Source organism: Heterocephalus glaber, unplaced genomic scaffold (assembly GCF_053883595.1).
Source record: "Heterocephalus glaber isolate CG9 unplaced genomic scaffold, H.glaber_assembly_v1.0 deba00000546, whole genome shotgun sequence".
Lineage (NCBI taxonomy): Eukaryota > Metazoa > Chordata > Mammalia > Rodentia > Bathyergidae > Heterocephalus > Heterocephalus glaber.
This window is the reverse complement of record NW_028258147.1, coordinates 8,294,400-8,308,746: the sequence shown is the minus strand read 5'-3', so window position 1 is coordinate 8,308,746 and position 14,347 is coordinate 8,294,400. Positions and strand designations below refer to the sequence as shown.

The 14,347-nt window shown below is 46.6% G+C and overlaps 2 protein-coding genes across 4 annotated transcripts; both read left to right on the top strand.

Annotated features, from left to right (window-relative positions):
- The first annotated feature begins 85 nt into the window (after window positions 1–85).
- Window positions 86–3,088, top strand: Arf5 (ARF GTPase 5). The gene is made up of 6 exons (XM_004856411.4): window positions 86–313; window positions 831–911; window positions 1,243–1,352; window positions 1,791–1,862; window positions 2,357–2,482; window positions 2,605–3,088. The coding sequence occupies exons 1-6, from the start codon at window positions 247–249 to the stop codon at window positions 2,689–2,691; spliced, it is 543 nt and encodes a 180-aa protein (XP_004856468.1). The 5' UTR covers window positions 86–246; the 3' UTR covers window positions 2,692–3,088.
- Window positions 3,089–3,266: 178 nt separating this feature from the next.
- On the top strand, window positions 3,267–13,501 carry Fscn3 (fascin actin-bundling protein 3). Of its 3 annotated transcripts, none has more exons than XM_021237577.2 (7): window positions 3,267–4,811; window positions 5,794–6,490; window positions 6,978–7,096; window positions 8,738–8,897; window positions 9,365–9,535; window positions 9,839–10,039; window positions 12,312–13,501. In XM_021237577.2, the coding sequence occupies exons 1-6, from the start codon at window positions 4,413–4,415 to the stop codon at window positions 10,003–10,005; spliced, it is 1,713 nt and encodes a 570-aa protein (XP_021093236.1). In that variant the 5' UTR covers window positions 3,267–4,412; the 3' UTR covers window positions 10,006–10,039; window positions 12,312–13,501. The 3 variants fall into 3 exon arrangements, with proteins under 3 accessions (XP_021093236.1, XP_004856463.1, XP_004856465.1); XM_004856406.3 differs by having other exon boundaries at window positions 9,834–10,039; XM_004856408.3 differs by lacking the exon at window positions 9,839–10,039.
- The last annotated feature ends 846 nt before the right edge of the window (window positions 13,502–14,347 follow it).

Below are 14,347 nucleotides of genomic sequence, written 5' to 3'. Positions count from 1 at the left end.
CCACCTCCTCTGCCGCGCGCGTCCCATCCAGAATGCGGAGTCTCGCTCAACTACACTTTGCCCCGCCCCGAGAAGGGGGCGGGGAAACAGGGGCGGGGCCGCGTGACGTCGGGCGGGCCCGGACGCGCGGAGGCGGCAGCGACACCTCCCCCTCTGCTGCTGCGCCCCATCCCCCAGCGGCCGGCCCGTTCCAGCCCGCAACCCGCGTCGGTGCCCGCGCCCCCGCCCCCGCCCTCGGGCCCCGCCATGGGCCTCACGGTGTCCGCGCTGTTTTCGCGGATCTTCGGGAAGAAGCAGATGCGGATCCTCATGGGTGAGACAGAACGAGCTCGCGGCCCGTAGTGGGCCGCCGGCCCCGGCGCAGCCCTCCGCCCCCGCATCCCTCCAGCCCCGCTCACCTGGCTCTCGGACCCGAGTTACCCACCTCCTAACCTCAGGCTCCTCAGCTCTCCAGAGGACCCGGGTCTGCAGTGCAGTCCCGGGGACTGAAACCCGGAGCTGTGGGCCTGGGTGGGGTGAGCTCCCTCCGCCCCAGCCCGGCTGCTAAGAAGGGAGGATTCCGCCCTTGGAGATGACTTTTAAAAGGAGCGCGGCCTTCCGTGTCCCTCACCTCCCAGGCCTCTCCCGTCCCTCGCCCACCTTAGGGGTAGGAGTTGGCACCCGCCGCCTACACTGCTCCTCCAGGCCCGGAAGGTGGAGAACAGCGCGCACCTGGAGGCTCTCGGGCTCTCCGCCCCGGTCCCCGCCGGCTGGCCTGGTCTCTCCCTTTCCCTGGTCTCTAGGGGGCTCCCTCGCTCCCAGGTCCATTCCTGTACCCCTCTCCTTTGCAGTTGGCTTGGATGCGGCCGGCAAGACTACTATCCTCTATAAACTGAAGTTGGGGGAGATTGTCACCACTATCCCCACCATAGGTGAGCCCTGGGGGAGGAAGGGAGGAGCGGGAGCGTCGCGGCTGGCCTCTTTGGTCCAGATCAGCAACCAGTCCTGCCCAGGCCCTTATCTGGAGCGAACCGTGACACCAGATACCGCTACTGGAGAAGTGGGTTGCGGTATCTCTATGTGCGGGTGTTGCCAGAGGCGGGGTGGATGTAGCTTAGCCCTGCCCATTTGTTGATCGCTGATCCCCGTGGGTTCCGCTCCCAAACCCTTCTGGTTTTGTGCCCTGCTGAGATCCAAATAGCTTTAGTGAGTTCCTTCCTTTCAGGACTTTTTCTCGTATTTCCTCCCGCAAATTATCTGCAGGCTTCAATGTGGAAACAGTGGAATATAAGAACATCTGTTTCACAGTCTGGGATGTGGGAGGCCAGGACAAGATTCGACCTCTGTGGCGGCACTACTTCCAGAACACTCAGGTGAAGTGTGAGGGGGGACTCCCCAGCTCCAGAGAAGAGGGGTTAGAGATAGAAGGACTGGCCCAAGAACCCCCTCATGCCCCTTCCCGGCTTTGCTTGGCTAGCCTCTGCTCAGTCTTCAGAACTCACCTTCATCTTATTCTGAGACTAGTGACCTGAGAAGTCTCCTGGGAAGCAGTGTTCAGAGCCCATGCTGCCTGATTGAGCTCCCAAGTATCTTTCCGTGGTCCCTTGTTTATCTGTTAGGTATACTGCTTCTTGGAGAGTACAGGCTGTATCCTTCATAGTGGTGTCTCTAGTTTGTACAGAGCCTTCAAGGAACGTTGCTAGATAAGGAGGGCTCTCACAGCTAAAGATGAGAAAAGAGAGAAAGGGCCAGGTTAGAGTACTGCCTGGGTGGAGTGATTGCCTCTCCTTCCATTCTTCCTTTCCACCCAGGGCCTCATCTTTGTGGTAGACAGTAATGACCGAGAGCGGGTCCAGGAATCTGCTGATGAACTCCAGAAGATGGTGAGTACCCAGATCCTTGAAAGTGAGCCAAAAGATTGGAGTCAAATCAGATCTCTGTGGAAGAGAGTGGAAGTCAGGGAACTCCCCACACATATCGAAGGCAGGGAATGTGGATTTCTTTGTGGACGCAAGGCACTTGGTGTTTCTCACCCTGTTTGGGATAGGATTGACCTTTTCCACACGTTCTCATGCCTTTATATCCAAGTCAGAAAAGTTGGTAGGGAGGGGGAAATTATGTGTGGTAGAAAGAAATGGCACCTCATATACTTGCTTTTTCAACATAGAAATTTTGGCCCATGTGTGAGGTTTGCCACCACTGGCTGAGGTGGTCTCAAGCTCATTTAAAACTCTGTCTTGTGTTCAAGATTACATGATCACATGATACTGTATTTTTCCTACAAAAAAAATAGAAAGGGGGTTCCCCAACACAGCAGCTAGGAGGGAGCCTGGGGATCCCCTGCAACCACAGTTTCCACCCTCTCTCATTCCCTCAGCTCCAGGAGGATGAGCTGCGGGATGCGGTGCTGCTGGTATTTGCCAACAAGCAGGATATGCCCAATGCCATGCCCGTGAGCGAGCTGACCGACAAGCTGGGGCTACAGCACTTGCGCAGCCGCACGGTGAGGGTCCTACCCCATCACAGTGGGCCCTACCTGTCCTGGGAGACCCACAGGCTGGGGCAAGCATATAAAGGCACCCCTTTCTCCCTGCTGCTGATTTCCTTTTTTCCTTCTTCTCACAGTGGTACGTCCAGGCCACCTGTGCGACTCAAGGCACAGGCCTGTATGATGGGCTGGACTGGCTGTCCCATGAGCTGTCAAAGCGCTAACCAGCCAGGGGCAGGCCCCTGCTGCCCAGAAGCTCCCGTGTGCATCCCGGGGATGACAAGACTCCCGGACTCCTCAGGCAGTGCTCTTGCCTCCACTCTTCCTCCCCACAGACAGGCCTCTGCTCGTGCTCCTGCCTGCATGTTCTCTCTGTCGTTGGAGCCTGGAGCCCTGCTCTCTGGGCACAGAGGGGTCCTCCCTCCTGCCTGCTGGGACCTGTGGAAGGGCTTCCTGGCCAAGGCCCCCTTTTCCAGAAGAGAAGCAGGAATCTGGGTTTACTTTTGTTCTTTTCTGTTTGGGCTGCACCCTTGGGGCCAGGTTTGGGGGGGAAAGTGAGGGCTGTGGGTGGTGCTATGATGTGAAACTGGATATTGAGTAATAAATTTGCTGTGGTTTGTACTCAGTGTTGTCTGTGGCCTAGAAGCCAGAGGCTGGGTTTATGGGATGCAAAGAGACAGCGTGGAAGAGAGTTAAGGCAGCTGAGGCTGCAGGGCCAACATACATGTGCACACTCATCTAGTCCAGCTTCTCCCGCTTTACTCTTAAACTAGAAATACCAGTAGGGGTTCCAGGTTGGGGGTGGGGGAGCAGGGAGTATTTGCTGTTTCCTCAGAACATGAGTGGAAGGTAACAGGATTTACCATTATGGTTCCACAAGCAATATAACTATTTTCCATCTTGTTATCTACATAAAACAGTTCTTCATGATTTTGTGTTTGACACAGGAGGGGATATGCATTAAAAATATGGGTCCCAGGGCCAGGGATTTAGCTTGGTGGTTTCGCTGCCTGCTGGGCAAGTGCAAGGACCCAAGTTCTATCCCCAGTACCAAAAAAAAAATATGGGTCCTGGGCACATTCCACAAGATGATTCATGAGGACTAGTCTGAGGCCCAACAATATGCATCTTTCAAATTTCCCAAATAACCTAGAGCTAGTCAGGACCTGTTAGCCTTGATTTGCAAAACCCTGGTGGAGCCAGGGAATTACCATTTCTTATGGGGCACCACTGGGACTCTTTCTACCTGGGAAGACCCCATGTATGGAGAATCAGAAAGTGCATGTAAAGAACCAGGACTGTGGTTTAACTGTCCCATTTCCCTTAGGATCCCAGCAAACATGAAATAGAACGCATTGTTACCGCCATCATTTCTTTTTTGTCTTTTTCCCCTTTAATTTCATGTTTCTGGCCTGGGTTCCTCGTGCCTTGCAGGAAGTGTCCCAAAGACCACTGGACAATGGAGCTTCCTTGGAGGGGAAAGGCTGGTATCCTGAAAAACAACTCCAGCTGTCCAGCCAGCTGACCTGCCCACCAGCAGTACAGCCAGGGGCTCCCTCCACCCAAGCCATTCTTAGCATGGTCCTGAGCCAGCCCTTTCCAATTAATCTGAATCATTTCATTCTTGCTGGTTATCTGGGGTTCCCTCATACTCCTTGCAAAATGCTTCTGAGACATTCTGGCCTCGTTTTATCAAGGACCTAAAAGCTGATCGACTTTTATTGGATATCTGAAAAAAAATCCAAGCTGAAAATTCTTGAACTGAAAAAATATTTGAACCACAAGGGAGCCAGGCAGAATCCATTTCCTAGGGAGGAAATATGTTGATTTCTGTCCTGCTAATGAGAAACAGGCAAAAAGAGGGACATGCCTAAAGTCACAGACTACCATTCTGATTCCTAGTCAGCTCAGCTTAGCTTATTGCCTGGAGTGACATGGGAGGTAAATGGCAGAGGATCTGGGCACACTTCCCCTTGGCCATGCATTGATGTTGCTGCATTGTGGTGGGATAAAAGGTGGCCTTCACAGTCACAATGCTCCCGGGTCACAGAGGTGCTTGCCTGTAGGCAAGCCTGGGAAGTTCCCTGTGGGAACATCTGGTGAGTACTACAGGCCTTATCCCAGGTCCTATGGCCTGTGGGACCTCACCAGTGGGGGGAAGGCTGGGCGGGACAGAGTCATCACCTGTAGCACTGGTCTCATGGATGAGGTGGAGTGGATGCACAGACACCCAAAGGCAGAGGACCTAAGAATTGGGCTCATCAGCTGGGCAGGAACCTACCTCACCTTCGAAGCATATAAGAATACAGTCACAGCTAATGCAAAGAGTTTGGGCAGGAGACAGGTAACAAGCAAACCCATATGGAACCAGCTTTCTGAGTGTGTGGTGTGTATGGCAGTGGGATCCACTCAAACTGATTACTTTCCTTGCCCCTACCATTGCCAAACCAAGATGCTTATACTCCAGGTCGTTAAACCTATCCCCCAAGGTGAAGCCTCAGCCCTGGCCTGGCTTAACTCTCTTCAGACTGCTCCTTACACTCCATCCCAACACAGGAGGATTGTGTCATCAAAGAGGAAAGGTCAAGAGCCCAGGTTGGAAGGCAGGACTGGGGCATCCAGGGGAAGTTGAACCAACTGGACCATAGTGCAAGGCCTGTGTTTCTGTTCTGATTATAGTTTGAGAATGGAGTATTCTAGAAACCCTTGCAGACTTGTTCTCCATTTTAGAGAGGACAGTAGATATCTCTGTAATGGGTGCCAGAGTGAGGCAGAAGCAATGTCTCTTGCTTATGACAAAATTAATTACAAACCAGACACTGACATCTCAGCAGTCTGCTCCCATCTTCATCCCTGGAGCTAGGCATGCTTTTAAGAGCCCTTGCTTTTCTCCTGCTCTGTTGAGAAGGAGCCCTCTAGGGATGGAGGTATTGGCTGAGTGTGATATCCAGGACCAAGTGAGGACATAAAAAGTCAAACTTAAACCAAAGTTTTTCTTGGAAGCTTTTCTTGGAAAATTAGGTCTTGAAGGACAAGGTCAAGGAAAGCAGAAAAGTTTAACTTTTGTTAGCTGGGGAACGTGGGCATCTGGTTTTCTTTGGATCCTGAGGACTTCTATGGCTCCAGTGGTGGAGCATCCTAGAGATCTTTTCACTACTGTTAACTGGGAAGGTGGACAAGCTGATGGCAAAGGAGACAACAGGGCACAAGAAGAGGGCACAAGAAGAGGTTGATATTGGTGGAGGTCCTGGGGTGATGGTTGTAGGGTTCCTCAGTCTAGTCACTTGGCTACACCTATTTCCCTCTTTTCCCTCTTGATCATCCAGATCTGGGATCTCCTGGTGAGCAATGAGCATGAGACACAGGCTGTGGTAAAACTAAAGAGCTTGAAAGGCCTCTACCTTCTATGTGAAGGGGATGGTTCTGTGTGCCATGGCCAGCCAAGGACCAGCCACCACGGATGCTTCCTACTCCAATTCCACCGGAATGGCAAGTGGACCCTCCAGTGCATAATTTCTGGTCGTTATCTAGAGTCTGATGGTACAGATGTGTTCTGCAATTCCCAGGTCCTCTCAGCTTACCACATGTGGACCCCCCGGCCAGCTCTGCATGTTCACGTGACCCTCTATAGCCCCATCTACCGCACCTATGCCCGGGCTGACCATACTGTGGGCCGCATCTGGGTGGATGCAGCAGTCCCTTGCATGGAGGAATGTGGCTTCCTGTTGCATTTTCAAGATGGATGCTATCACCTGGAGACCTCTACACACCACTTCTTGTCCCATGTCAACCGACTGGTCTCCCAACTCTCATCGCAGACAGCTTTTCACATTCAAGTGAGGCCCAGAGGTCTCGTGGCACTGTGTGATGGAGAAGGAGGCACCTTATATCCACAGGGCTCACACCTGCTCCTGGGCCTGGGCTCCAGGCCCATGAAGGGTGCAGAGTGGTTCATCCTACAACATTTCCCTACCTGGGTCAGCCTCAGGTCAAAGGCTCGGAAGTTCATCTCAGTCCTATATGGCAAGTGCTGGGTCAACACAGCCATGGAGAGGGGAAAGGGTAGCTACTGAGAAAAGGAAATTGTGTCTGCAATTAGCAATGTTTTGTTTTGTTTTGTTTTTGTTTTTTGAGACAGGATCTCATATATAGTTCAGACTGGCCTTGAACTCACTATGTAGCCCACACTGACCTTGAACTTACAGTGATCTTCCTGCCTCAGCCTCTCAAGTGCTGGGCTTACAAGTGTGCACTGCCATGCCCCTCTAGCAAGGGTTTTTTGACCTGCTCATAGGGAAGATCCTGGAGTCCCAGGGGTTATATCTTGTGCAGTGGAAGAGAGACAAGTAGGGATATGAGTTGTAGGGAAAAGTTACTCTGGTCTTCTCCAGACTATTGTGGCCCCACGAAGAAGGTTGAAAAGGGAAGCCCAACTATGAAGCATGGAGCTGGAGCTGAGACAGAAGGTGAGGTCAGACTAGAATTCTACTGACAGATATTTTCTCTGCAGGTGCTGAGGTGTGCGCTACCTCTGCATGCTTGACACCGATGTCCTTGTTCCAGTTTGAGTGTAATAGTGAGAGCCCCACTTTGCAACTTCGTTCAACCAATGGCTGCTACCTAGCCCAGGTAAGTATTTGGCTCTCAGAACAAGAAACCATCAACCCTGAGCTCTCCCTTTCTAGACACATCCTTTTTCTCCAAGACAGATGACTAGGTGGCAAGGTGACCATCAAGGCTTCTGTCAACAAACATTCATTTTCCCCAGCGGAACCTCTTTTTTAAAAAATCAACTTTATTGAGGCAATATCAAATATATGTACATTATATAAAGTATGTATAAATTATGTGTGTAGTCTATAAATATATTATGTAAACTACATATGCTTATTACAAGAATAAAATGCCCTCATTGTAAGCGTAAAATTCAGCAGATTTTAACAAATGTGTGTGTCCATGAAGCCATGCCACAAGCATTCAAGTTAGAGATTTCCTCTACCATAAAAATTCCCTCCTGACCCCTTACAGCCCCTTTCTCTCCACTTTTGACCATTCCCAACATATCACCCATCTGTGTTCTGCTATTATGGATTAGAATTTCAGGTAAGTAGACTCATACGGTATACACAGCATATGTACTTTTTGTGTGTATATTAAGCTTAATCTATGATATTACATATGTCAGTAGTTCATTCCTTTTTACTACTGAGTATATTCCTGAATATAATTTGTTAATCTAAACATAACCTTTTATCCATTCACTTATTGATGAACACTTGGAGTATTTCCACTTTGGGGTATTAAAAGTAAAGTTACTATGAACATGTGTTCAAGTCTTTTTGTGAATCTATATATTCATTTATCTTGGCTAAATACCCAGTAGTAGAATTAGTAAATCATATGATAGATAGATGTTTAATTTCATAAGAAAATATCTAGCAGTTTTCTAAAGTGATTATACCATTTTACATTTTGCCAGGGTTCTAATTGCTCCGTATTCTCACCAACACTTGGTATTGTCTTTTTAATTGGAGCCACTCATGGATGTGTAAGGCCTTCTCATGAAGGCTTTTAGTTGCATTTACATTATAGTTAGTCGTTTAAAGCATCTCTTTATGTGTTTATTGGCCACTTGCATATCTTCCCTGTAAGATGTCTGTTCAAATCTTTTGCCCATTTTTATTGAGTTGTTTGTCTTATTGCTGAGTTGTAAGAGATCTTTATAAGTTCTGAGTTCATGTCCTTTGCCAAATATATTTACCTTGTACATGTTTTCTCCCAATCTGTGGCTTGCCTTTCATTTGCTTTTGAGAAGCAAGTTTTTAATTTTGATGAAGCCCAATTTGTCAATTTTTAAAATTCTTACAGCTTTTTTTGTCCCAAGAAATCATTCCCTACCTCCAAAGTGGCCAAGAATTTCTCTTATGTTTTCTTCTAGACATGTTGTAGTTTATTTTTCACTATTATGTCTAGAATCCACTTCAAAACGACTTTGGAGTCAGGGCCAATGTTCATCTCCCAATGATAGTCTGGCGCCTTTTTAAAACAATCCTGGGCTCTGGCAAACAGCACAGACTTGGAGAAGAGAGAGAGCTGAGGCCACAACATGCCTTGCTGAAAGGATCTAAAGCAAAACGCATACTTTGGGAGAATGACAAAGACTGAGGGGCAGAGGAAGTAGGAAGAAAGTCCAGGAATAAAAATGATAGAAAGAAAGCTGAGACGGTTTGTCCTTACTCCTGGTCCACGTTCCCAATATTCTCTCTCCAGAGGCCCAACAGAGCAGTGATGGCTGATGGGCATGCAGTGGAGTCTGATACCTTCTTCCGTGTGCACTGGAATTGTGGAAAGATCATCCTGCAATCCTCCAGTGGGCGCTTTCTGAGCATTGCACCCAATGGTCTGCTGATAGCCAATGCCACCATCCCAGGTGAGCCAAGAATCCCTTCTGCCAGGTTATTCCAAGCAAGAGATGCTTTTCAAGGGAGATGAACTATGATTTATTTCTAAAAAGGAACTGGAACTACTGGAGTTGGGCGTCAGAATATTTAGGTCTCCATACCCACTCAATCACTGAATTTTCCTTGTTACCAAACCAAACTACCTTTTTGAGTTTTAGTTTTATTATCTATAAAAATGAAGGTGCTATCCACTTTGTTGCCTCACAGAATGGTTTTGAGGATTAAATAGGTTATCCCAAAGGAAAGAAGAATATTAAAATTTCTTGGGCTAGATACTTTTACAAGCATCTAGTATTAAGACCTACCACATAGCAGGTGTTCATTAAATGTTAAAATACTGACAACACCCATCTGTAATTAGTGTTCCCCTCCTGCTTCCATCTGGGAAAACATCTAGAGGCAGTCCATCCAGGTAACTCCTTCCTGTTTCTTTCAGGCCCAAATGAGGAACTGGCAATTCGATTTGCCAACCGCCCCTTCCTTGTATTGCGAGGTCGGTATGGGTATGTGGGCTCCACATCAGAACGTGACCTCATCCAGTGCAATATGGATCAGCCAGACTGCATTCAGCTCCTGCCCTGCCACCAGGGCATCTACCACTTCCAGGGTGAGTTGGCTCCTCTTCCCCATCCTAGAGTTAGTTCACAGTCTAGCCATTGCCTTACCCCCAACTATAAAAGGACAAACAGGATCTCTCTTTTCACACTGGAAGGCTCCATAATGGATTGGCAGAAAGGATCCAGGGGAATCACTGTTAGTCCTCCTGCATTTCCATAGAAGGACCTGCTAACACAGGATGGGGCAGCTGGGGGAGGAGGGGATGCCCCCAGGAAACCTCCTCAGAAGCCTCGCTGCTGGAGGACCCCCTCCAATCAGACCACCAACCTGAGCTCTTCCCTCCCCAGCACAGGGTGGATCGTTCTGGTCAATAACATCTTTTGGCACCTTCCGCCCTTGGGGAAAGTTTGCCCTCAACTTCTGCATAGAACTTCAGGGGAGCAACTTGCTCACAGTGCTGGCACCCAATGGCTTCTACATGCGAGCCGACAGAAGTGGTACCCTACTGGCAGACAGTGAAGGCATTACTAAAGAGTGTATCTGGGAATTTTAGGTAAGGGGGAGCGGGTGAGGAACTACAGGCTGGGGGAGCAGGAGCAGGAAAAGGTTTGGGAGAGATGGTTGGGGAGGTGTGTGATGGCAAGACCAAAATGCACACCCAGGCTGACTGTCCAAGATTTGATCAACTCCAGGCATTTATTTGAAATCTATGCTATTCCTTGTGGGCTTCTGAACCTGGACTTGCTAGAGAGGAGAGAAAAATCGCAGCTGTGTTTTTTGCTATTATGTCACACTGACATGTGTGCTTGCAAACAGACCTAGAGGGGACAGACTGAGGTGTGCTTACCTACTTCTCCTTTAAGATCAAGAATTTTACCCCATCATGGGGGGATATAGGTGACTTTGAGGATATATATGGGTGAAAAGACATGCACTTTCTATTCTATGTACTTTCCATCTTTACCCTCTGGATCCCTGGCTCTCCAATATTCATCTCTAGTCCTGATCCTTAAGTCAACTTCATGCTGTCAGTTCCTGAAAATCAGCATAGCTAAAATCTGCCTCCTCATCCTCCCCTCCTAAGGTGAGTCTCTTCTTTAGATGTCTTCTCTCCTCCTTAGTCATCTGGAGAATCGCCATCTCCCAGATGCCCAGATGCTCAGACTCAAGACCTCTGTGCTCCCTTTTGCGCCTTGTATCAAACTGCAAATTCTGGTACTTCCTTAGTAATCTCAAGTGCTTGCTTCCTCATAATTATCATTGCTGCTGGCCATGGTGGTACACACCTAATCTCAGCACTCAGGAGGCAGGGGGATCACTGTGAGTTCAGTGCCATCCTGAGCAATATAGTGAATTCAAGGCCAGCCTGAATTGCCAAGTGATACCCTGTCTCAAAACAAAAAGAACAAAACAAAATGAAACAAAAACTAATTACCATTGCTGTTCCAAGCTTTCACCAAAAGCCTACCCTGTTTCCAGGGCTCACAGCAGCAGTCCCTGCCCCCAGATCTGGCCCTACCCTATCTCTTCTCCATAGTAAGTTCACCTTTCTGACATGTTGTTTCCCTGTTATTCCCTGTTCACAACTCTTCAGGGCACGTCATTGATCTTTTGCTCTTTGTCCTGTCCCTTCGCAATTGACCTCACTTGTCTAGCTTGGAAAGTCGCCAGGGTATTATAGGAAGCACTTCAGTCCTAATGTCAGGCAGAATTGGATTCAAGAGCTAGTGAGCTAATAATTTAGATCTAGTGACTTTAGAAAAAATGGCTTTCACTTTTCAAGGCCTTGGTTTCCTTATCTGTAAAATGGGAACAACAGCTACTCCATAGATTGTGAAGGTTAAATGCCAATCTAAATCTAAATATAGACCCTTGGTAAATGTTCACTCTTTATCCCTCTTTTCTACCAGTCTTCTACACAATCCTTTAATATGATCAAACTGAGAAAAATAAAATGAAATTCCACTGGATTTCAGTTTTCATATTTATTTCATGAACAATTTGAATTGAATTGAATTTTTCAAGCTCCTTCCAAGCCTGACATTCCAGTAGACACAACATAATAGTGGCTAAGAGCTCATTTCTAGACTCAGTTTGGATTGAACTAAATTTTCTCAAGCTCCTTCCAACTTGACATTCTAGTAGACAGTGTATTATAGTGGCTAAGAGCTCATATCTAGAGTCAAATCTGGGATTTAATTAGGTTGTCATCAGTTAAACTTTGCTCTTTGGCCTTGGGTAAGTAAACTTTTCAAAGCCTGTTTCTTGTGGGTGAAATGGAAATATTGTATTGACCTTGTAAAATTGTTGTGGAGCTTGCATAAGAAAATGAATGTAAAATGCTTTGTGAAAGCTGGCACCTTAAACATTCTCATTCTATCTGAAGTCTTCTCTAATCTATTCAATTCTTAGTAAACCAAGGCTGGGCAATAGCTCAGTAGTAGAGCATGTACTGGGAGATGTAGCTCAATGGTATAGCATGCATTTAGCTTGTGTGAGGCCCTGGGTTTGATCCCCAGCACCAAAACAAAACAAAGCAAAGCAAAATAAAACAACAAATGCTTACTAAACTATCTTTCCTGATGACTAAAATCTTCTGAACTCTGATGGGAGGGCTTTTTTGAACCATTAATAAAAATAATTCTTCCTGCCTTTTCCAGTGAATTAACTTCATATATGCTTAGCATTTATTCCTCACCCCAAATGGGACAAGTCATTTTATTCTCTCTCCTTCCATGGGCTTTTACCCAGTATCTCCCAAAAGCCAGAAATCAGCAAATGACCAACTGATTGCTAAAGGTTCCTGTTTCCTCTTCCCTCTCCAGATCAATGGGATACCACCTGCCAAACTCCAAATCCTCCAGGAAAAACAGCTGCAAAAAACAGCACAAGAACCCCCAGAGTCAAGATCCAAGAGAAGAATACGTTACACAACTTTTCCTACCCAGTTTAGCCAAACACCTGTTTCAAACAACAATACATCACAACAAGCCACCCCCAAGATCCTTGTGTGCATTTGACTCAGTAGAGAGTAGAGGGTCTGCCTGAGGGCGGGGGCTGCATTCCCAGGCAACTTCAAGTTCTGTCCAGGAGAAGGGAGACCAAGTGGTCACCAGTTCTCCCACTCATTCTCCCCATCTCTACCCAGAATCACTAAAGTTTTCCAGTGACTACATGAAAAGCCAGACCTGCAATGAAGGGTTCAGAATCCACATATAACTTTAAATATTCTTTTGGTTTAGAAAAAATGGAGGATTTTTAATCGTAGGGGCAAAGGATGATGGTAATAACACCTTATACCTGTATAGCCCACTCTCACCTCTCTCCACTACAGTTTATCGAATTTCCTTGTCCTATCATTACCTTTGATCCAGGAAAATAAGTAGGACATTATTTCTTCCACTATTTCTCACCTTGTACAAATATCCAAAGTGATTCCTTCACCCAAGTTCCCATGGCTAAGCACAGCAGAGCTAGTCCTGTAACTTAGATATTCAGACTTTGATCTCCACCATTCTTTCTATCAAAATAGGGCTTCCAATAATGTCTATCTTTCTGGCACTACCTATGTGATTTTGGCCTTATCTGTCCTATTAATTTCTTATTGACCTAGACTCTTAAAGACATTTATTTAGAAAAGAACACTGTATTAATATCAAGGGTGAGGGGTGAGGAGGAGGGGCAGGGGAATGAGAGAAATAAAGATGTGCCATGTACAGGAACCTAATAACTCCAATTAATGTAAACACTATATGATATAACATGAGCTAAAACAAATAATGTCAACCAGTACAAAAAAGGGGATGGGAAATTGGAAGGGGAGAAGGAAGGGGGAGAGAAGGAGAAGGGGATTTTAAAAAAAAGAAACAACAGACCAGCAGAGGATTTAGCTCAGTGGCACCAAGCCCCCCTCACAAGCACAAGGTCCTGAGGTCCTGAGTTTAATCCCCGGTACCTCCCCCCCAGAAAAGAAAGAAAGAAACAAGCTATAATATGTACAGGTAATCACTCCCCAAGATGTTCATAAACTGCGTGAATTGCAAACATGTACTCATTAAATTAAAAAATTATTTTAAAAAGAATATTATATTAATATCATAAAGCAGAAAACCACAATCACTTGCCATAAATAAAAAGTGACTATAAAAATAAATACCATGAAAACAAAGGGATGTTATCACATCCTAGTTAGATCTCTCCCCTTTACCCAGGGCTCAGCACCCAGGGCTCCCTTTCCCTTTGTTAATAAAAAAGATTAACAACTACTAAAGAGAAGCCAAATGAAGCAAAATGAAATTTTCTCCCTATGCAATCAGAACTGAAAGAGAATAGAAAAGGGAATAATTTTCTCACTTCTGACTCACTATTATTTAAAACAGCAGCCACGTGCCTCCTACAATATTCCCAAACACCAGCAGCGGTGCCTGAATGCCAAAGTGAGCGCCTGATTAGTAGATCCACTGAAAGAAGAAGACCAAAACCATAGGATAAGGGAGGCTCAGTTTGGATAAAGGAAAATTATTTTAGGATTCTGGAAATATATTTTTCTTCAAGATACATAAAAGAATTTAATTTTTTAAACATGATAGGAAAAAGTTAAAATTCAAGAGACTAATTCACAGCCCAATGCATCTGTAGGCCCAGCCACTCAGGACACTGAAACCAGAGGATCAGTTGAGCCCAGGAGTTCAAGGCCAATCTAGACAATACAGTGAGACCCTGCATGAAATAAAGTCCTATCACTTTAGAGAGATAGGACTCTTTGAAGATCCTTTCATGCAGCATCATAAATATATATTCAAGCTGGGTGTGGTGTTACATACCTGTGATCCCAGCACTTAGGAGGCTCAGGCAGGAGGAT